This window comes from Delphinus delphis, chromosome 1, assembly GCF_949987515.2.
Source record: "Delphinus delphis chromosome 1, mDelDel1.2, whole genome shotgun sequence".
Taxonomy (NCBI): Eukaryota; Metazoa; Chordata; class Mammalia; order Artiodactyla; family Delphinidae; genus Delphinus; species Delphinus delphis.
In genome coordinates, this window is record NC_082683.1 from 87530544 (window position 1) to 87552917 (window position 22374).

Genomic DNA, 22374 nt, shown 5'->3' on the forward strand with positions numbered 1-22374 from the left:
CTAAAGGAAAAAAGGGAGTATAAGGTTTGGAGTACAGTCACAGACTCTGTCAGAGACTGTATTTTCTAAAGCATTTGAGAGATTCTGTGTAATATAAAAGAAGTGAATGTTGCTTCCACCTTGCATGAAACGTGTTGAGTATCATAATGTCCTTTCTATGATGTAGGTTTTCATTAAAAAGTTACTATCCCGGGAAAGTCAGCTTCCAGAATGGCACTGTTAAGGGTTTCACAGACCCTCTACCCTGAAAAACAGCTGTAACTGATGAAAATTATTTTTAAAAAACTAAAGTCTCCGAAAATTGTCCTAAGGGCATTCAGCATATGGAGAGACATTTATGCAAGAATATGTACTAAACCTCAGAAAGGATAGTGAGAGTCTGTGACATTTGAACCACAACCTGCTCCTCCCTCCCTACCCTTCCCCAGTCAGAGTGATGATAGGTCTGTTCCGCAGGTGCTGCCAAGGACACCAGGCTCCCTTTCTCCCTGGCTCCCAGTCTAGGGCTGTGGTTGCAAGAGGCAGGCTTCCAGCGTTTCTCATTCCCCCCTTTCAGCACTATGTTATGGAAACTATTCTAGGCAAGAGCAGATGAGAGGCCTGGGGCTCCCTTCCTCTGCCCAGCCCCCACTCAGAGAGAGAAAGTTCTACTTCATGCATGGCAGGTCAAGAATACTGGACCCTTGCTCCAGCTTGCTTGTGGGGTCGAGGTTCCACACCTGGAGGGGAAAGCCAAGAAAACCAGAGGCTCCTACCCCTGCCACCACTGGTGGAGCAGTGACACAGGTGTTCTGCCCCCGGGAAGAGATGTGCAGTAAGAACAGAGTAAGAATGGAACTGACTTTATTTGGTACATAGCATGGGAAAGTTCAAGCCTGTGAGCACTGTTGAAAACAATGGAGACTTCGGTGGTAAACGATCCAAAGGAGGCTGGTATCTTCATGAGAGCAACATGCTAAACCATAGGCCAGCTACTGGTCTAACAGAGAGAACCAGGGAAAGAGACAGCTAACAAGAGCCTTCTTGGGGTCAGAACAAGCCTCAAAGACAGGCCTCAAGACTACCCATGGCAAGGGACCCAAATTTAATTGGATCATATTGCAGTGCAATTTATGCTCCAGAATATTATCAAAAATAATAGCACAGTCAGCCTGAGTAACAGCTCAGGAGAGAAATAGCTGAGTGTGATACCAACAGAAGCAGACAGCTTAACAGATTTCAGGGAAAAAGACACTTAAGAGAGCCCTGCTAAAAACCACCATCACCCCAGGCTGACTACCCATGGCCAAGGCTGCACCCTCTGAGTCGCAACATCAGAGTCTGCACACTGTGGGGGAAATAGACTTCCCTAAAATAGTCCAGACAAGTCACAAACCAGCAACCAAAAAGACCTGGAGGGGATGGGATCAGTATCCAGAATTGCTACAACATTACTATCTAAATCACCAATACTCAACAAAAAATTGAGACATGTAAAGAAACAGCAAAGTGTGGCCCTTACGCAAGAAAATAACAAGCAACAGAAATCACCTTTGAGAAGTCCTAGATGTCATACTTGAAATAGACTTTAAAGCAAGTATTATAAATGTATTTAAAGAATCGAAGGAAACCAAATTAAAGCAGTAAAAGAAGATATTATGATGATAGCCCATCAAAGAGGGAATATCATAAATAGATAGAAATTTTTAAAAAGAGCCAAATGAGAATTCTGGAGTTGAAAAGTAAATAACCAAAATGAGAAATTTCACTAGAGCTGTTCAGCAGCATGTTTGAGTGAACAGTGGCTATGCCGTGAAATGTGGGACATGGAAACACCAGAAGGAGAGGAAAGAATGGAAAAAAATACTTGAAGAAATAATGGCTGAAAACCTCCCAATCTCCAACATTAATTGACACATCCTAAAACTCAGGGACCTCCAGATAACATAAACAAAAGAGAGCTACACTCAGACACATCATAGTAAAATTTTTGAAAGCCAAAGATTTAGGGAATCTTGAAAGTAATGTCTTGAAAGGCAGAGATTATCAGAGTCAATTAAAAAATAAATAAATAAAACAAGATCCAAATATATGCTGTCTACATGCCACACACTTTAAATTCAAAGATACAGGTAGGTTGACAGCAAAAGGATGGAAAAAGATAAACCTGAACTGGTTAGTTTAGGAGTTCCCTCTCTGACTGCTGCAGAGATGGCTCAGCCTTGGGCATACACAAGGTCTTCCAGACTGCCAGAGGTGAATGGGATTTCTTTTTAAGGCTGGCTTCCTAGAAGTCACCCTAGGTCAGAGTGTACTTCGTTGTTCACTCGGTGTGCCTGCCTCTCCCAGAATGAAACTAACCCCAGACTGGGAGGTAAGGGGAGAGGGCATCTCCCATCTTGGCCACACCTGCCTGGAGTAGAGCACTGGGGTAGAGCTTCCATAACACGTGGTTGGTCGGGTGGGATAAGGGAGCAGGTTGTGGTTCAAGTGCCACAGACTCTTGCTATTCTTACTAAGAATTAGTAGATTTTCTTGAATAAATGTTTCTCCATGTGCCAGATGCCCTTAGGACAATTTCCAGAGTCTTTCTTTACTGTGCTACTCTGGAAGTCCATCTTTCATTTTTAATTTTGATATGTATTAAGACATAGTTTGGAGTTTAACTCCTTTTTCATATAGAATGAGAAAAAATACTTTTATTACCTAATGTTTAGAATTCTTTCATTTTACACTTGATTTTGTTTCATAAAATTGAGATAAGAAACAAAGTTTCAGGATTTTACCATGTAAAAAGTTGGGGTTGCCTTAGTATTTTAATAAACGAAAATCCAAATTGGATATAATTATCATGACATTTTTCTCTTATATAATCTTGAATTTCAATGACTATGGTGATAAATCTTGGGAAAACTATCTTGATTCAAATTTGGAGAATTATCAATTTAACTTTTATTACAACATCTCTGCTTCTTATGTATTTTGTCTATTAAATAAATACTAAGTAAATCAGTGACTTACTAAATGATTTATCATATACGTGAAACTAAAAATAATAATGATTTTAAAACTCTGTAAGGATTGTAATGGTTCTCAGCTGAGTGAACAAGGCATGACCACATTCATCTCAGCCATAGAGCAAAAGGGTTAGACTGCAGATTCTGAAGAGACTTGTCCAGTTCTTTTTCTGGCTGTGTGACTTTTGCTGAGGTACCTATCTCAGGCTTTCAAATGAACATAATAGTATGTCCTATATCATTTGGAAGAGCATGAGGGTTAATAAATTAATGCACTTAACAGTTCCTGGCATATGGTAGGTATTGAAAAATTGTTACTACTTTCATGTACATTAACCACTCCTGAGCATGAACTTACAGGGCATTAGTCCATTTTAAAGATGAAGCAAAATGTGTCTAGCTTTTATTTGTTTATTAATAAATTAAAACAAATTACCTCCAATGTTGTAAACACTTGAAATACCTTGCAAAACTCCTGATTCTGATTCTGAACTTACTGCTACAAATGGGTAATAAGATACAAGCTATACCCTTGTTATTGGAGTATATTTTTTTTAGCAGTTTCTCAGCCTCACTTGTATCAGTTTTATTGAAACAATATATCTTATTAACCTTTCAAGATTAGCTATACAAAGAGGCTGCCTATGAGAGAACTGAGTTTTCTTCCATCAGGATTGTCTAAGCAAAATTAAAAACAAACAAACAAAAAACCCTTTCTAGAATGAAGGCTCCATGAGCACCTGAACCTTGCTCCCTTATTTTCTACAGAATAGCTAGCTCCCAGAACAGTGCCTGGGATATATGACACTTTCAGTGTAGATATATGTGGACCTATGAATGGATTTTGAGTTAACAAGCTGTCCCCAGGCAGTGCTATCATCACATGCTTGGGTAGATGTGCCTGGGCCTCAGCTGGAGTCTGGGCCAGTTTGAGAGATGTACTGAGAAGAGTGGGTGTGAGGAAAGAGAAGGACTAAAATGTAGCAAACCTCCCTCCAGGGTTTAGGGGAGATGAGAAGGAAAAGAGAGGGCACGAAAGAGAGAAGCAAAAATTTAAGGCAACCAAGATAACGACACCTTTTGAAAATCAAGGAAGAGGTCTTTTGTAAATCACGGAAGGACTAATCAGTAATGACAAATGTAGAGTTGAAAGTGATGAAAATGAGAAAGTAACACTAAATTTCATGATTAGGAGGCTGGAGTAATCTCGGTGGAGCACTGGCTGTAGAAGCAGACTGTAGTGGGAGAAGGAATGAGAGTGTGGGGAGAAAGAGGAAGCAGTAGATACAGGTTGGGTTTTCAAGATGTTTGGTCTCGATACTAATAGACCCTGCAGAACTTAGAGAAATAACTGCATTTAGATAAGTTGTGTGTTTGTATTCTTAGCTTTGGGGAGATACAAGCATATTTAAAGATCTAGAGGAAGGAATCTCACCTCCCTCTCCCACTCAAAAAAAAAAAAAAAAAACCACAGGAATACATGATATGTAGGAGAAAAAGATATAAATGACATTTTGCATTCTAAGGATAGGTAAGAGAGAGAACCTAGAGCTTAGGTGGGGCCGAAGGAGGGCCCTGTCACTCAGGAGACCAGAAGTAAAAAGGAGAAGCTCCTGGGGAAAGTAAATGTCAGGGGGCTCTTCTGCCCTAGAACCTAACAGCCAGACGCTGAAAAGCCCAAACCAGAATTGAAGATACAGGTAACTTTCTGCTTTAATGAGGCCAGAGAACTTGAAGTCAGGGCAAAAGCCCAGTCTGCCTTAAAGGAAAAGATGTCCTTTAGGTTTAGAAGGAGCATTCCAAAATAAGTTCACCCAAGGAGCATCAAAAGAGGCCAAGGGGGCTTCCCTGGTGGCACTGTGTTTGAGAGTCCACCTGCCGATGCAGGGGACATGGGTTCGTGCCCCGGTCTGGGAAGATCCCACATGCCGCAGAGCGGCTGGGCCCGTGAGCCATGGCCGCTGGGTCTGCGTGTCTGGAGCCTGTGCTCTGCAATGGGAGAGGCCACAACAGTGAGAGGCCCGCGTACCGCAAAAAAAAAAAAAAAAAAAGAGGCCAAGGATAAGACCCTTCTTAACTCCCACTGCAATAGTGAACAATTTATACAATGGAAAACTCTTACAACAGGAAAGAAAAATATATGGTGAAATAGATGATAGGATACCACAACCAAAAAATTGTTTTCATACTACAATATCGTTATAAAATATTGATATCTAATATATAAGAAAATGAGTGATAGATGTTGATATTTTATTTTACCTTTAAACTTAACTTCAGTTTAATTACATGATATGCCTTTATGTTTCCTTTTTCTTTAAGCTACTAAAAGTAAATGGCTCCAGGAACATCCAGAAAGTGCATATAACCTTGTGAATTCCCCACACTTAAAACCTGCCTGGGTCTTAGACAGAGCACTTTGGCATTTATCCTGTGACGTTGCAGAAGGGAAATACAAAGAAAGAGGAGTAGCTGCTTTGATTGAAAATGATCATCAAATGAATGTCAGTATGTATAGAGGAATACCACACTAAAACAATAGCAGAATTTCTAAAGTGTAAAGTAAATGTGTGGTTGAAAATCATTTAGAACCTGTCTTTTAATATGCTAAATAATGTTTAGTAAAAAGATTTTAAATGTGTATATTTTAACTATTGATATTTTCCAGTGCATTCGAAAAATAATTTGGGAGGATATTTTCCCAAAGATCCATCTCTGGGAATTTTTCCAAGTGGATGTTGACAAAGCAGTTGAGCAATTTAGAGGACTTCTTACACAAGGTACAGGATATACACTAGAATGTTTCTATCGATTTTAAGAAATCTAGTATTGCTCTTGAAGCGATAACTCTTCTCTTGGTTAACACATTATTAAATCTGTTATTATTATATGATATTTGTATTGTTTTTGATGCTCTAAAACTATGATTCTGGAAGCTATCTTAGAGTTAGCAGAGATATCTAAAGGGCATGTCATAATACATACTTATTTCCCTCGGGGACTGTTTCTTACACTGATTCCTTAGCACAATGCTCAGAATACCGTAGAGCTCAATATGTATTTGTTAAATGCATGAATGGCAGGTAAGTAGAGCAGAGTATTTCAGCGGCCAAAGACTCAAAACAGTCTTTGAAACTGAGAGATGTATGTCCTCTGTTGGCTAACATAGGAATCTTAACTGAGGTAGAGGGGCTTCTAGCTGATGGCGCCTACCATTAAGGCTACCTAACCACTAGTGAGACTGACTCAGGTACTAGCCAGTAGCAAAGATAAAGAAACAGATCTCCCTGACAAAGTAGTATAGAAAAAAACATGCTGAAAGAGAAATTAGGGTTTTTTGGAGGCAAATTAGAAAAATTATAAAGAATGTATCTTCAATTAGTATAGGACAGCCTAACAGCAAGAATCTTTGATGGCTAGAAATCCTCTTCCTCATCCAGAAACTAGAGCTTGCGTAGGGCCCAGAAATACTGCCTTCAAAGTAGAAATCAGTATGACCTGAGGCCCAGGAAGCTTAGGGTCAGATTTACTCTCTCAACTTTCACAATTGTGTAACATCTTAATACATGAATTTTTTATATTAACTTTCCTTCATGTTTTATTTTACTGAAGATCTCCCCTTCCCTCTGATGTTTATAAGCTGTATTATTTATTTGCAATAATGTGCAAAAATATAATAAATGGAATGTGTGAGTTCCTCTCCCCCAAAACCTACTTACTAGAAGGAAGTATCAATTAATAGTTTCTTGTGTTTCTTTTCAGACTCTTTTTGAAAGAAATTCCAATTTTATCTAATTATATATATATAAATTATATTCGTAAGTTTTATATTTATATCTATTTTATACACACACAAATAAAACTATAGCATATGGATTGTTTAACAACTTGTTATTTTAGTTGACAGCATGATCTTATTACAGCTAATTATTTCTTTTAACCTCTAGATAGAATACACTGTTTTAAAGTACTTGAATTTCTTTAGCCTTTTAGATAGACTATTTGCAGTTCATTTCTCATTCATTCAATACGTATTTATTGAATCAACTGTTATGTGAAAGACACTCTTCCAGGCGTGGGGATTCAGTGGTGAACATAGTAGCAAGCCCTTGCCCTAGGAGAATTTATATTCTTATAAGCAGTACTATAGAAAATATATCCTTGTACATGTTATCTTTACTTGCTATGTGAGTAAATCTGTAGGACAAATTGTTAGACATAGAATTCATGGGTCAAAGGGTATACAGATTTCATGATAAATTTATGATAGATATTGTCAAATTGCTTTTCAACACAAGTTGTACCAGTTTACATTATCACTAACTATACCATCACCAATGTTAGATACCATTAATCTTTATAATCTTTGTCAATAAGGGAAAATATTCATTATTTTAATTTACATTTCTTTGCCTATTAGTGAAATATCTTTTCACATGTTAATTAGCCATTTATAGTTCTTCCATTAATTCCCTATTAATGTTCTTTCCCTATTTTTCTACTGGGTTGTTTGTCTTTTTCATATTGACTTATTATTCTTTGTGATTCCTTATTATAGTGGCCTCAAATATATCCTCCTAGTATGCTGTTGATCTTTTAACTCTTGTTTATGGTAGTTTTTCCCCCAGTGTAACCAAATTTGTTAATTTTTTCTTTTATGGCTTCTGATTTCACATTGTGCCTAGACCTTCAAACAGCAATCTATGTTTTCTTCTGATAATCTTATTTATATTTTACTTTTAAATATTTAGTATACCTGGAATTTATATAAAGAAGATATTTAACTTTATTCTTATTTTTAAAAATGATATTGAGTTGATAATCCATCCTTTTATACTGATTTGGGGTACCACCATGATACTTCATAATGTATAATCATACACTAAATACACATGGACCTGTTAGCTGTGCTATTCCAGTGATCTGTCTTTTAGTCTACCAGTACTAAAGACTTTTATAATGTACACTGATTGTGTAGCTTTTTCTCTTTTTTAAACACTTCTGGAATTTTTCATGTATGTTACTCATCTGGATTAACCTCAGAAAATACATATTAAAATCTATTTAATTTTTATCTTAGTTTGTTTGGGCCTTTATAAGCCATTGCAAAATCTTTTTAGAATAAGCTAGGTATTAATTAATATAAAATCAAACCCAGTGGAGGCAATCCTGTACCAATACCTGATTTATTAGGAACAAGTTCCAGAAGAAGAGTGAAAATTCCCCCCATAAAAGGTTTATTTACTTTTTTCATTTTTTATTATTATGTAAGAATATGCTTGTTGATGAAAAGGAAAACAGTATGAAAACAAACCTGTGTGCTTCTTTCAGAGAAAGTTAGGTTGTTAATATGACTTACTTTTTAGAATAGAAAGCAATCTTTGAGGAAAAAAAAGTCCTAATGTTAATGTATTTGGTAGCACCTGTGAAGAAAATTTGTACCATCAACATCCTTAATGCCCTAAAGAATATATAGAATAACTGAATGCCAACTGAGGTAGAAAGATGGGACTGAGGTTGAACTGGTAGGAACTGCTGTGTTTTTCTTTTATAGTGTTTTTGGGGTTTTTTTCCTCAGTCAGTCTCTCTCTCTCTCTCTCTCTCTTTCTCTCTCTCTCTCTCTCTCTCTCTGTGTCTTTCCTTCCGTGTGTGTGTGTGTGTGTGTGTGTGTGTGTGTGTGTGTGTGTTAGATGGTGTGCAGGAGGATGGACAGGGAGGTGGGAAGGATGCTTATGAAATAAACATATATTTTATTTTCCAAGAAAAAACTATAAACTAAAAATTTGAAATCAGTAACAGTTATAATCTCCTTATGCATAGCTGCATTTAAGATATAATATTTTCTTTCTTTCAGGAAATAGGAAAACAACAAAGCCTGATACAAAACAACACCTTAAGATTATTCAGGATCCTGAATACAGACGACTTGGCTGTACTGTAGATATGAACGTTGCACTAGCAACTTTCATACCACATGAGTATGTTTTATATTTTACTACATATTAAAGAGTACTATTACTTGTAAACCTTTATGGATAGTATTATTTTCATGCTACTGTTAAAAGCCTGAATATAAAATGAAAAAAAGTAATTCACCATAATTCTACTACTTCAAACGCATGACATTTCCCCTCTTGTCTGTGTGCTGGTCCATGTTCCTATACATAAATGTAAAAATGTATACAGTTGGAAAACTTCTTTAGCCATAATTAAGATCCTGATGAATATATTTAAAGTTTCTATGACCATTATTAGAAAATTTTTAAATGTAGAATTTGTAAAACCATTAAATAATGTTTGTATTGCTTTATCTGTTTCAAGTAATGGGCCAGCCGCAATTAACGAATGCTGCAGTTGGTTCCGGAAGAGAATTGAGGAATTAAATTCAGAGAAGCATCAACTCGTGAACTATCATCAGGAACAGGTTTTACCTACTTCTTTTGAACTGCTGTTTTTCTTTGAGTGTTAATACTGTTTCTTGTTGTTGTCGTTGATGTAATATAATTTCATGTTTTCTAGGCAGTTAATTGCCTTTTGGGAAATGTGTTTTATGAACGACTGGCTGGCCATGGTCCTAAACTAGGACCTGTCACTAGAAAACATCCTTTGGTTACCAGGTATTCCATTTTTGTTTTCTTCTCATTAAAGGTTAAAAATTGAAAATTGTATTAAACTCTTCAAATTAACCTAAATGTTTCCTTTAATGTGTGACTCAGTACATTTCTTAAATTGAAATAGAAGTTTTGATCTGGTAACTAAGCTTAATATTAATTAATTTTGTTAGGCACATCTTTAGTTAGAGAAACTATCATTATTATGAACCAATTTATAATCATTTACATTCATGTTTCTGGAGGACTGCATACTTACTAATAAATTCAACGTTAATCAAATTAAGCAAGCATTTAGTTCCTTATACTTTAAGTAATATACAACATAGATTAGGCAACTGAAGTGTAGTAAAAACCTTTGCAAAATAATGTCAATTCCTCAGTGATTTTCTTAGTAATTTTATGAGATTTTTAAAGTTATTATTTAGAATGTTAATCAGATATGCTATTTCTCAAATCCTATTAGGTTTACTCAAAATGTCTACTGACGATTTTTTTACCTATATTGCAGTTTATTTCCCATAAATGGTGTCAAACTAATCTTTTCTATTCTATTCACTAGGGAAGAAGTTTAATTTTAATAGTGCTAATTCACATTCTCTCCAAGGAGTTTCTCTGTATGGATTTCATACTTGATTGTATCTCCCTAGATATTTTACTTTCCCTTTTGAAGAAATGCCCCTCTCCACAGAAGAATCTATGATTCATGTCCCAAATAAAGCTTGTTTTCTGATGGCACATAATGGATGGGTAATGGGAGATGATCCCCTTCGAAACTTTGCTGAACCAGGTATATCATTTTTGTTAACTTCTCTATGGATAGGGAAATAAAAGTTCACGGCAAGCTCAAAATATAAATTGTTTATTGATTTTTCCCCCCACTATGCTAGTGTTTTTAAAACTATTTCATTACAGATGCCAGAGGTGCATACAGTTTGAGAGAGAAGAGAAGGGATTGACAGGATGGGATTCACCTTCTTCTTTTCCCTCCATTCCCTTTCTACCCCTTATCTCCTCAAACAGAATAGCTTTTATATATCTATTTTATATTGTGGTTCTGCCTAAGAGTTTATTTGGGCAACAATTTATTGCGTTTTTAAAAGACATTTGAAACCTCTATTATTACAACTATTTACTATAAGAGATATTTTCACTCATTAGCCAGAGGAGTATTTAAGGTATTTGAATGGCAGTTAAACTAGAAACCAGTTGTTTTTAGATTCCCTCTCACTTAATACTAGCATCTTATTTTTCTACAGCTATTTCATTGCCAGGAAGAATTTTGCAGGGGACCTATCAATATATTTATTTTTTAACATTTTAGAATTAGAAGCCTGTTTTAATGACATTAAATTTAATTCAGAAATCTCATTTTTAAAAAAAAAAAAAAGAGTGTAGCTTTGGATTTAAGTACCTCTGCCCTCTCCTTTCTAACCATTCTAAATGAAAAAAGACATTCTGCTCTACACCGTGGATTTAATGTAACCTATTGCCAAAAATTGGTAGCAAGGTGGAGATGGAGCTTTAAATGTTTTTGGTAGAACTGTAGCTTTAAAGGCCTACTATTATTGTTTTCCTTCAAGAAGTAACTTAAATTTTTGCCATTAAGCACACATTTTTAGAAGAGACAATAAGGTACAATTTTAGCAAAATAGATATGAGATCCAAATTACTATTAACTTTAAAAAATTTTATCCCATGCTATTTTAGATGTAATTTTAACCTATATATGGTTTGTGTTAGAAATAGTAAATGTGTTTTAAAAACAAGTTTTTCCTTGAAGTAAATGTTTTCATTTTGTTTCTCAAACCATTGAAAGCAAGCTCCTTTCTTAACAGGTTCAGATGTTTATCTAAGGAGAGAACTTATTTGCTGGGGAGACAGTGTTAAATTACGCTATGGGAAAAAACCAGAGGACTGTCCTTATCTCTGGGCACACATGAAAAAATACACTGAAATAACTGCGACTTATTTCCAGGGAGTCCGTCTTGATAACTGTCACTCAACACCTCTTCATGTAGCCGAGGTACAGAAAAACAATTCATCTACGTTAAGAAAAGAAATTCAGTATTCTCTCCTAGCTTTCCTTAAATAGAGTATACAAATATATGTTTCCTTTTGCTAGTTGGATACCAACATTGATTTGGTGGTAGTATTTAACACTTGCATAATTTGCATAGTTCTGACAATTTTTTGATGCAGCTGTTATGGAGTACTGGGCTATAAAATGTTTGAGTTAATATTTTTATTTTAAGTTAGGGAAGTACATTATATTGTCTCTGATAATACACACACAACCATATTGCTGTATATATATTATTAAAATATTCATATTTTAATATTAAAACAGAATTAATCTTATTAATATTTTAATATATAAGTATTAATTTGTCTTATTCTTGTTATTTTTAGGTTGCTTTCAATACATTAGTAGCCACTGTGAAGTTGAATAGCTTATTTCATATTATAATGATTATTTAAACCCTAACATTACAGCATATTGAAACTATTTTAGCCTCATTGATTCAATTTTTATTAATTGTTTATAAAAATGTAAATGTAAACATAAAAGTTTTCTATTCCTCTTTGGGTTTTTTTACAGTAACTTAAGCAATGCCAACACTTACAGCATTATCTTTTACCTTTTGCAGCTTTGTAAACACTTCAAATTTTCATTCTGTTTATAAGATCTTTGATAGTTTTCTAGTCACAAGTTAGTGTTCTTTGGAAATGTGTGCTTATCTGAAAAACATCTATTTCTATACTTTTAAAGCAGTATTATGATGTATATGTTTCAAGTCCTGTGATGAAAAACTGATTTGATTTGGAAGAATTTAATGAACATTAGTTAAGGTGGTAGACGTTTTTTAGCTTCAAAAAATGGCAGAGGATTTTTTGTGTGTGCCTTTATAGCAACATCAAAAAAAAATACACTTTTAAGATTGTTATAACATTATGGCAAAAGTTAGAATATTAAAATTTAATTTGCTTAATTTTAAGTTACATAATCCTCTAGGATCTTACTTGATAGAATTTCAAGTATTTTATTAGTCTTTGTGTAAATGTTATGTTAAAAAAAAACTTTTTGGAACTGATCTGATTTCTGATTAAGAGTTTTGGGGGGGAAAAAAAAAAAGAGTTTTGGGGAATTCCCTGGTGGTCCAGTAGTTAGGACTCAGTGGTTTCACTGCAATGGCCCCAGTTCAGTCCCTGGTCAGGGAACTAAGATACTGCAAGCTGCAAAGCATGGCCAAAAAAAAAAGTTTACTATCATCTGTAGGAAAAACTGGCTTCAGTCTGGTCAGACCTAATCTTTGCAATAGCTAAATGATTCACCAGTAGGGAATTTATCATGAATAGCTTAGTCAAGTGCCTGGAAATTAATGGTCTGATTAGAGGTATTAAAAACAAACATAAAACGGGGGGAAATCCTAGCAGAACTGCAGTGTTATGGTTTACATTTTTTAATGTGACACTAACATTTTTCTTCTTTCTTTTTTCCTCCCCCTTGTGTCCCTATATCTGCAAAATCTAATCTTCCCTTTTAACTGTTATATTGTCTTTATAAATTCTCTTGTTTCCTGTGTGTATTGGTCTGTTTTATGTTTTCTTACATATGCACAATTACTTTATTTGGAAATTCATCTTTTGTCTTGCTACATGATATTTTCCTTTGTCAAATCCATGCCTAATCTTGCCTCCTCTCCTTCCCCTGCACCATCTTGCTTTTCTCTTTCTGTTACATTTGTAACTGTGCTTTTTGCAGTACATGTTGGATGCTGCTAGGAAATTGCAACCCAATTTATATGTAGTAGCTGAACTGTTCACAGGAAGTGAAGACCTGGACAATATCTTTGTTACTAGACTGGGCATTAGTTCCTTAATAAGAGGTAGGCTTATTGAAAGTGTTTCTCCCATCTAAAGCTTTAGTTTTTGTTTAAGTAGATTAAAAGGCATTTAATAGCTTTATATACAGCATTTAATAATGTTCAACATAGTTACTGTTCTTTTAAATATTCTACTCAGAATTTCCTAGTATAACTTAGTCTGTTTTCATCAGTAAAAATTTCCACTTTGGGGTAAAATATCTCACTTTAACTTGAAAGAGCAGTGGAATGAACTGATGATTCATGAACAAAACCATTTTTTTGGTTGTTGAAAATATACAAATCTGTTTTTCATCTCCTACCTGCCTGTGTGATATAATCTTTAGATTTTTCTTCATAGATTTTATATAACCAACATCCTAATAAACAACATATGTTCCCTTTTACCTGCATGAACCATTTCTCTGGTTAAGTTACAGAGAAGACTTCCTCGTCATTTAAACTAATGGACATTTGTTTAAATGTTTAAAGCTGTTTTATTTTTTATAATATTTATGTGGTCTTTTTTTGAAAATCAGTCATGATACGAAATCTAATCTCTTCTTGGACATTGATAATGAAGATTGTTAAAATATTCTGTAATGCCTTGCAGAGGCAATGAGTGCGTATGACAGTCATGAAGAGGGCAGATTAGTTTACCGATATGGAGGAGAACCTGTTGGATCCTTCGTTCAGCCCTGTTTGAGGCCTTTAATGCCAGCTATCGCACATGCCCTGTTTATGGATGTTACCCATGATAATGAGTGTCCTATTGTGGTAAGTATCTAACGTGTTTCTTGTATTTACTGATTTTGCTGAATGTTTTGATATTTAGTTCCCTGCTATTTAGTGGTAGTAATATCCACAAAACTTCAAAATAGTGCCTTAGTGATTGTGATACAAAGGTTTTTGAGCGTTTTGTTATTTGTTATCTTATCAAATGTATTTATGCACTTATCCTTTTACTTCATTATGCTATAGGATGGCACTTTGCATTTGAAAGAAAATAAACTTTTGGGTTTTTGTTTGTTTGTTTTTTTATTATTTTCTAGCATAGGTCAGCATATGATGCTCTCCCAAGTTCCACGATTGTTTCTATGGCATGTTGTGCTAGTGGAAGTACTAAGGGCTATGACGAATTAGTGCCTCATCAGGTTTGTTTGTGTTGTTTTTTAAAACTACAAGGCAAAAAACTTTGATCATTTTTACCAAAAGTTCTCATTGTAATTAAAACGTACACATGGCTAAGTTGTAATTTTGTTCAGATTTCAGTAGTTTCTGAAGAACGGTTTTACACTAAGTGGAATCCTGCAGCATCACCGTCCAATTTCGGTGAAGTTAATTTCCAAAGTGGCATCATTGCAGCCAGGTGTGCCATCAATAAACTTCACCAAGAGCTTGGAGCCAAGGGTTTTATTCAGGCAAGAAACTAAATTTTCTAGGTTTCTTTCTTAAGGTTCAATTTTAGAGTCTTCCCAATTTGAGCACTAATGTGTTTTCTCTTTGTTTCTCAGGTGTATGTGGATCAAGTTGATGAAGACATAGTGGCAGTAACAAGACACTCACCTAGTATCCATCAATCAGTTGTATCTGTGTCTAGAACTGCTTTCAGGAATCCCAAGACTTCATTTTACAGGAAGGAAGTGCCTCAAATGTGCATCCCTGGTAATGGGATCTAAAAAGTGTTATTGTGATTATATTGTTAAATTGTTGATAATAATAATAATAAATATTATTAAATTGTTACATATCGTATATATTGTAACACAGTGCAAGTGTAGACGTAGTTGAGAAAAAGCATTAGAAATTTTTGATAGCTTATATTTTTACTACATGGAACAAAACCTGAAAATACTCTCAAATGTTAACATTTTTTGAGTTGTGAAGTGATTTTGTTTTCATCCTAATACATTCCCTTATCTCCTAATTTGTATAAAATGAACATGTATTTCTTCTATACCCAGGAAAATATATATGTATGTTCATGTGTTTGTATATATGTATATACATATATTCATATGTGTGTCCAAGTGTTTTTATGTATGTGTATACACATATTTACATATATAAACCAAAATGGAAAATAGTTTAATATTTAAGGCTCTTTATAATCCATCCTCACCTACCTTCCTGGCCCTGTGTCACTCCACTATTTCAACCAAATAGATATTTTCACTGTTCCCCAAGTAGTCTTACTTACACTTATTTATGAATTCTTTACATCTTTCAAGGACTAAAGTTTCACCTCCTTTGAGAATCTTTCTCTAAGTATTCAGTGAACTCTCTCTCCTCTGAACATAAAGTAATTATATTCTCTCTATATCACTCTGACACTTAGTTATAAAATACATCCTTGAGATATATCCTTAGTATTGCTTGATTTTTTTCTAGACGTGTATTTCATTTCCTTCCTTATTATTATATATAATATATTATGGCATAACATGCTCCTGTGCATACAGCAGCTGTCCAAGTCTGTTGATTAATTGAGTGAATGAAGATTCTCATAAAAATCATCATATTCTATATTGGTTGCTAGTTGCTAAATATTCATAACTCCCATTTTTAGAAATTATCAACTTGAATAGTTTCAGAGTCAAATGTTTATTACTTTTTTTGACTAGTCACATGTTTATATTCAGTAATCTTATTTGGTTGTTGCTAATATACATACATAGTTTTACATGGCTGCACTCAGTGTATACAGTAGTTTCTCAGGGGTTTTTTTTTTTTTTTTGTCAGTGATCATCCTTAAAACATTTTCCACTTTATCAGTCCACAAAATTGTGATTTTCATTATGTTAAATATTTCATATTTTATTATGTTAGTATTCCATTTTTAATATTTTGGGGTATGTTTAGCAGTGTTCTTTAAGATTTGAATATACACTAGGAATAATTCTTTTTCTTTTGAACAATTTTCTTAGTATATATTTCCAGAAGTAGATTTCTGGATCAAAAAGTCTTTCATTGTCAGATTAATGGTTCAAATTATTTAAATAATTTAAATAATAATGTTGCAGTTTTATATATCCTTTGGTCCAGCAATTCTATTCCCAGGTATATATCTGAGAAACTCTTCTGCATTTCCATTAGGAAATATGCACAGAAATATTTATTGTAACATTATTTATAGTAGCGAAAAACAATAACAATGTTAATAAAATGAATGCATTTTGGTATATTCATACAGTGGAATACTATTTGGCATTTGAAATAAATGAGGTAGAGCTAATTTATATTAGCTGAACAAACCTAAAAAATACAGTGTTGTCCAATAGAAAGGAAGTTGCAGAAATGTATATATAACTTGAATCACTTAAATAAACTTGGACATATGGAGAATAGTATATATTTGCTTAGGGAAACATACATATGTAGCAAAAATGCACAGGATCAATGAACTCCAACCTTCAGGTAGTGGTTGCCTCTGAAGGGGGAGAAAGGGTACACAGGGACATCAGTTGGATTTGGAATGTTTTCTTAAGTGAGGTAAAGAGATCTGGGTGTTTTAAATTTTTCCCTATTTTTTCTGTCTTTGAAATATTCCATTTTTTAAATGTAAGCCTTTCAAGTGATCTACTTTCTCTCCACTCAATATTAGGAAGGTTGTATATTGTTCCCCAGAGCTAAGCCATTATTACTTGATGAGATCTCTTTTCAAATAAAGCTTTGTTAATTAAGTTGTGATTTTTTTTTAAAGCATTGTGTAAAAGCTGCATCTTGGGTAGAATTATCTACTTTCAGACTGGTTTTTTTTTTTTAATTAACTGATATTTCATATTCAACTTTAAGTTAAGTGATTTAAAACCTCTTTACCAATTCTTAATTTCAGATGGTTTAATATGAAGTTTTGCTAAAGTTTTTATATATTCCTAGGCAAAATTGAAGAAGTAGTTCTTGAAGCTAGAACTGTTGAGAGAAATACGGAACCTTATAGGAAGGATGCTAATTCAATCAATGGAATGCCAAATATCACAGTAGAAATTAGAGAACATATTCAGGTATTTGGGACTCTTATCCCACTACTGTGTTTAACATTTTAAGGACATTAGAATTATTTATTGAACAGTTTTATATAATTTTTTTCAAGCTTAATGAAAGTAAAATTGTTAAACAAGCTGGAATTACCACAAAAGGACCCAATGAATATATTCAAGAAATAGAGTTTGAAAATTTGTCTCCTGGAAGTGTTATTATATTCAGGTATGTTAATTAGAGTTCAAACTGTTAACTTTACTTATATTTAAAGTGTTTTACATATCCTGTTAATTTTGAATAAATTACTCCTAAAAATTAACTATATTTTAATTAATGTTTTCAGAGTTAGTCTTGATCCACATGCACAAGCTGCTGTTGGAATTCTTCGAAATCATCTGACACAATTCAGTCCTCATTTTAAATCTGGGAGTCTTGCTGTTGACAACACAGATCCTATATTAAAAATTCCTTTTGCTTCGTAAGTATGCCTTATTTTATGGAGATTTGCACTTTAATAACTGATAAGTTACCGCAAGCCTGATTTAAGCAGTTTTAAGAGTCCTGTATATCCTTGTTGCTTAAAGGATGGTCTAAGGACCAGGAGTATTTTCATCACTTAGTGTTAACATTTTGTCCTGTGGCTTGTGCCTGTGTATGCAAGCATGTGCTCTCACTCATACACTCCCAGATAGATAGATAGATAAACATGTATACATATATATGCTATACATATCTATCTATCTATATACACGTCTCTGTATACATATACACACAGGTTTTCTGAACTATTTGAGACTAAGTTGCATACTTCATACTTCTTACCACTTCATTTATTTAATGTCAATGCATTATTCTAATATATGGCTATACCATAATTTATTTCATCAGTCTACATTTTTTGGACAGCTGAATTGCTCCCAATTATTCCCTATTATGTATGTCTTTGTACATTCATCTTTGCATAAATCCTTTGTTATTCCTTTACTAATCAGATTAGCCCTTGCTAGGTGGTACCATATAGTACTAAAGAGTATGGGTTTTGAAATTTAAGGCTGTGTTTAACTCCAGCTTCACCGCTGTCAGTATGATCTTGAACAAATTATTTAGACTTTCTTCATCTCAGTTTCCTCATCTGGAAAATGGGGCTTATAATAGTTCCTACCTCTTAGATTTTGTAAGGATTAAATAGGATAATGCATATAAAGCACTTAACACAATTCATGGCACATAACGAATACTCAATATATGTTTGATATCATGAGTACTAGGATAATTTCCAGGGTTGGAATTTCTGAGTTAGACTGTCTGTATATATGAGGCTTTTAATACTGCCAAATCTGCTCCAGAAAGATTATATTAATTAATATTTTCAGCTCTATGTAAAAGAGTCTAGTATCGCACATCCTTACTAATACTGAGTATATATTATTGTAATGTTTAACAGCATAGAGGATGCGACTAGACTGCTAGGGTTTGAGTCTAATTTCAGACTCTTAGCTGTAAGACGTAAGACCTTGGGCAAGTTACCTAAGATATAATTATAGTGACTCACAGAATAGTGTTTGACACAGAGTGAGTGATCAGTAAGTGTTAGCTATTAGTCAAATTGGTAAACATAAAATACTTTAAAATGATATCTCAATTTATTTTAAATTTTAAGCTAATTTTTTTGTTCATCAGCCATTTGTATTTATTTGGTGATATGTCATTTTACATATTAGCTCATTTTTCTGTTCCGTTCAATTGTTTTTGTTGTTTTTTAAGAGCTTTTATTAATAAGGGTATTAACTCTTAATTCAAACCATACTTAGTAGTTACATTCTAAAGAAAAATCTGTGATGAAGCAGTTTTGTGTTTCTATGGAAGGTTTATAAAATGCACATTCCTCATCAGAGCTACTTAGATTATTTTGGGACAAGATCAAGAAATCTACACTTTAATATGCTTTGCAGGTGATTCTTATGCAAGGAGTTCACTGACTACATCTTGAAAAATACTGCACTAGAATGGACTTGGTACTGAGGCTACTGATAGATTTGACTCACTCTTGATTCACAAATTGCCAAGGAACGGTTAGTCCCAGCTGGGAGGAGGGAGGCTAACAAAGACCGAGGGAACAAAGCACAGCTGACAGTTTTCTAAGCTCAGAGGATATGTATTCAGTTATATAAAATGAAATTATATAACTGAGTAGTTAGAAGTGCAAGAAAAGAAAGTAGGGTTTCAGCTGCATTCAGGTGTAGTCATTTACACAATCTCACTGCTAACTGGACAAAGGGAAACCAAGGCAATGATAGTTAAACACTTCCTTCTGCTCATTATCAAGAAACATCTTTATCTAAGAACATCTGGTTTCTTAAACAACCAAGCTGAAGGGTAATGCAACCTTAGGAGCTGAAAGGAGAAGAGGAGAGGAATGTAGCAGTAGAGTAACACATGATTTCTAAGGTCGTTAACTGTGACTTTTGATTATCCTTTTATTGGTCCTTTGATAATTATTTTGAGTTTAAGATAATTAGCATAAAAAGTTCTTATTGCCCCACATAGGAGAATATAAAGAAGAGGAAAAACTAAGTCTGAACTATAAAGATTAAAAACAAATTTATAAGATAAAGGATATAGCAACCAAAAGATTTTTCCAGTATACTTCTAATTAATAAAATTTAGCACTTGATTATTTCTTTGGCTTGGGGGAAATGTTACTTCTAATTGAGTTTTTAGCATGTTTATCCTCTAATTATTATTTATAAATGTATATTGTTTACAATGTATAGTATAATGCTGAGTTCCTAAAACATACATTGCTAAAACATTTTTTGTTATGATTCATATTTTCTTTATTTTTATTGAGAGCAAGTGAAATTTCAGTATGTTTAACCAGTTTTCTTTATTTTCCAACTTTTAGTATTGCCTCTAAATTAACTTTGGCTGAGCTAAATCAGGTACTTTACCGATGTGAATCAGAAGAACAAGAAGATGGTGGAGGGTGTTATAACATACCAAACTGGTCATCTCTTAAATATGCAGGTCTTCAAGGTAAGCAAGTATAAGGATAGTGAAACTTTTCGGGGTTTTTTGTTTTTGTTTTTGTATTTAAGGGTCATATGGTGTCTTCCTTATAGGAATAAGAGTATGGGCTCAGAGTTCAACTGCTTTGGCAGTTGAAATTATGGCTCTGCCACCTACTCATTGACCTCTGGCAAGTAACTTAAATTCTCTGTGCCCCAACTTCTGCCTCCATAAAATGTGAATAATATTGTCTGATTCATAGACTTTTATGAGGGTTAAATGAGTTCATTCGTTTGGGCTCCAAATGGGACTAGGTTGTAAATATATTCATCTTCCTTTTTTGTCTAATTGGAAATATTTTTTTGTTGCATATTTGTTTTAACCTACAAAGAGAACTTTCAGTTAAATATTATGCAGTTAGAGTAGTTGTAAAGTGGGATACAGGAACTAAATATTTAACTATCAGTTTAATTCATTTGGCTGGTAATATTTTCTTAGATTTTTATCTAGGAAATTTGGTTTCTCACACATGTGTTCCTGGTTCATATAGTTTCCCACTTATCAAACCTCCTTTTCAACTCCTTATTTCTCTGTCCATCTAACCCATCTTTAAGGGCCAATTCAATTCTTAACATCTTCCACAAATCTTTCCTTAACTATTGCTTTCACAGTAATTTCTTTGTCCTCCAGACACCCATTGCATTTATCTATTATGTCTCTTATTAGCCCTTGGAATTTACTGCCTTATTTTAATAATAAATATAATTTTTGTATGAATCTTTATTATGGTGGTCAAGAAATAGGCTTTAGAACCACACTTTGTGGGTTGCACTGACTAGCTGTATAACTATATGGTAAACTCTCTGTGGCTCAGTTTTCTCATCTGTAAAATGAAGATAAAAACAGAATCTGGGCTTCCCTGGTGGCGCAGTGGTTGGGAGTCTGCCTGCCGATGCAGGGGACACGGGTTCGTGCCCTGGTCTGGGAGGATCCCACATGCCGCGGAGCGGCTGGGCCCGTGGGTCATGGCCACTGAGCCTCCGCGTCCGGAGCTTGTGCTCCGCAGCGGGAGAGGCCACATCAGTGAGAGGCCCACGTACAGCAAAAAAAAAAAAAAAAAAAACAGAATCTACCACAAGGGGTTACTGTTAGAATTAAATGAATTAATACATGTAAAGTACTTAGACAATGCTTATAGTTCATAGTAAGTATTCAGTGATAATTAGCTTTAAAACTCCACTACGTAGACTGTACCTTGAGAAAGAACAATGTTTGCCTTTTGGGGGATTCTTGGTTTTTAGCTTTCATACCTTCTACAAAATCAAGCACATAAGAAGCTCTCAATAAAAATTTGTAAGACTTTTTGTGCTTATGACATTTTGTTTTTTTCTAAAATATTCTCATTTTCAACAAAAAATGTTTTGTGCTGTGAGTAAAAAAGCAATATATATCTTACCACTCTTAAGCAGATACCTACCATTTTCACTCTGAGCTGTTAAACTCCTTCTGTTTGCCTGAAAAGACCATACTTGTGTGAACTTCTCTTCTGGCCTTTATGTTTCTTAAAGTTACGTCCGGTTTTTTACTAATTTCTCTTTACCTTCTCATGAAATGATTTTTCTCATTCTTTCTAAGTATAATTGCCCTTCCCTGATTTATTTTTTACTCTATACCAATCCCTTTACCCTCTGGCAATTTAGTATTTCCAGCAGCCACCTGATATTTCCAGCAGGCTGTTAATAGCAACCTCAGATTAAATCACACTTAACCATTTCACTGACCTTTCTCTCCTCTAACCAAAATCCCCCTTCCCTACTTCTTGTAACAATACATATTCAGTCATGTTGGAATCCAGGAATCCACTTTTGGACCTGCCCCTTTTATCCTCAACATTTGATCAATAATTAATCA

At 34.2% G+C, this 22374-nt stretch overlaps 1 protein-coding gene across 3 annotated transcripts in view; it reads left to right on the plus strand.

Moving 5' to 3' along the window:
• AGL (amylo-alpha-1,6-glucosidase and 4-alpha-glucanotransferase) overlaps positions 1 to 22374 on the plus strand; it is a 79917-nt gene that overhangs the window by 15971 nt on the left and 41572 nt on the right. For all 3 annotated transcript variants that reach the window (XR_009521313.1, XM_060026159.1, XM_060026160.1), the window contains exons 6-21: positions 5319 to 5500; positions 5665 to 5776; positions 8851 to 8974; positions 9318 to 9420; positions 9516 to 9613; positions 10258 to 10397; positions 11446 to 11633; positions 13374 to 13497; positions 14087 to 14250; positions 14526 to 14627; positions 14739 to 14894; positions 14988 to 15138; positions 17353 to 17477; positions 17567 to 17679; positions 17798 to 17932; positions 20360 to 20490. Coding sequence is in view for 2 of the 3 variants with exons in the window: in XM_060026159.1 (XP_059882142.1) it covers positions 5319 to 5500; positions 5665 to 5776; positions 8851 to 8974; positions 9318 to 9420; positions 9516 to 9613; positions 10258 to 10397; positions 11446 to 11633; positions 13374 to 13497; positions 14087 to 14250; positions 14526 to 14627; positions 14739 to 14894; positions 14988 to 15138; positions 17353 to 17477; positions 17567 to 17679; positions 17798 to 17932; positions 20360 to 20490 (2148 nt within the window). In the remaining variant the exon portion in view is untranslated. The remainder of the gene's footprint in view (positions 1 to 5318; positions 5501 to 5664; positions 5777 to 8850; positions 8975 to 9317; positions 9421 to 9515; positions 9614 to 10257; positions 10398 to 11445; positions 11634 to 13373; positions 13498 to 14086; positions 14251 to 14525; positions 14628 to 14738; positions 14895 to 14987; positions 15139 to 17352; positions 17478 to 17566; positions 17680 to 17797; positions 17933 to 20359; positions 20491 to 22374) is intronic.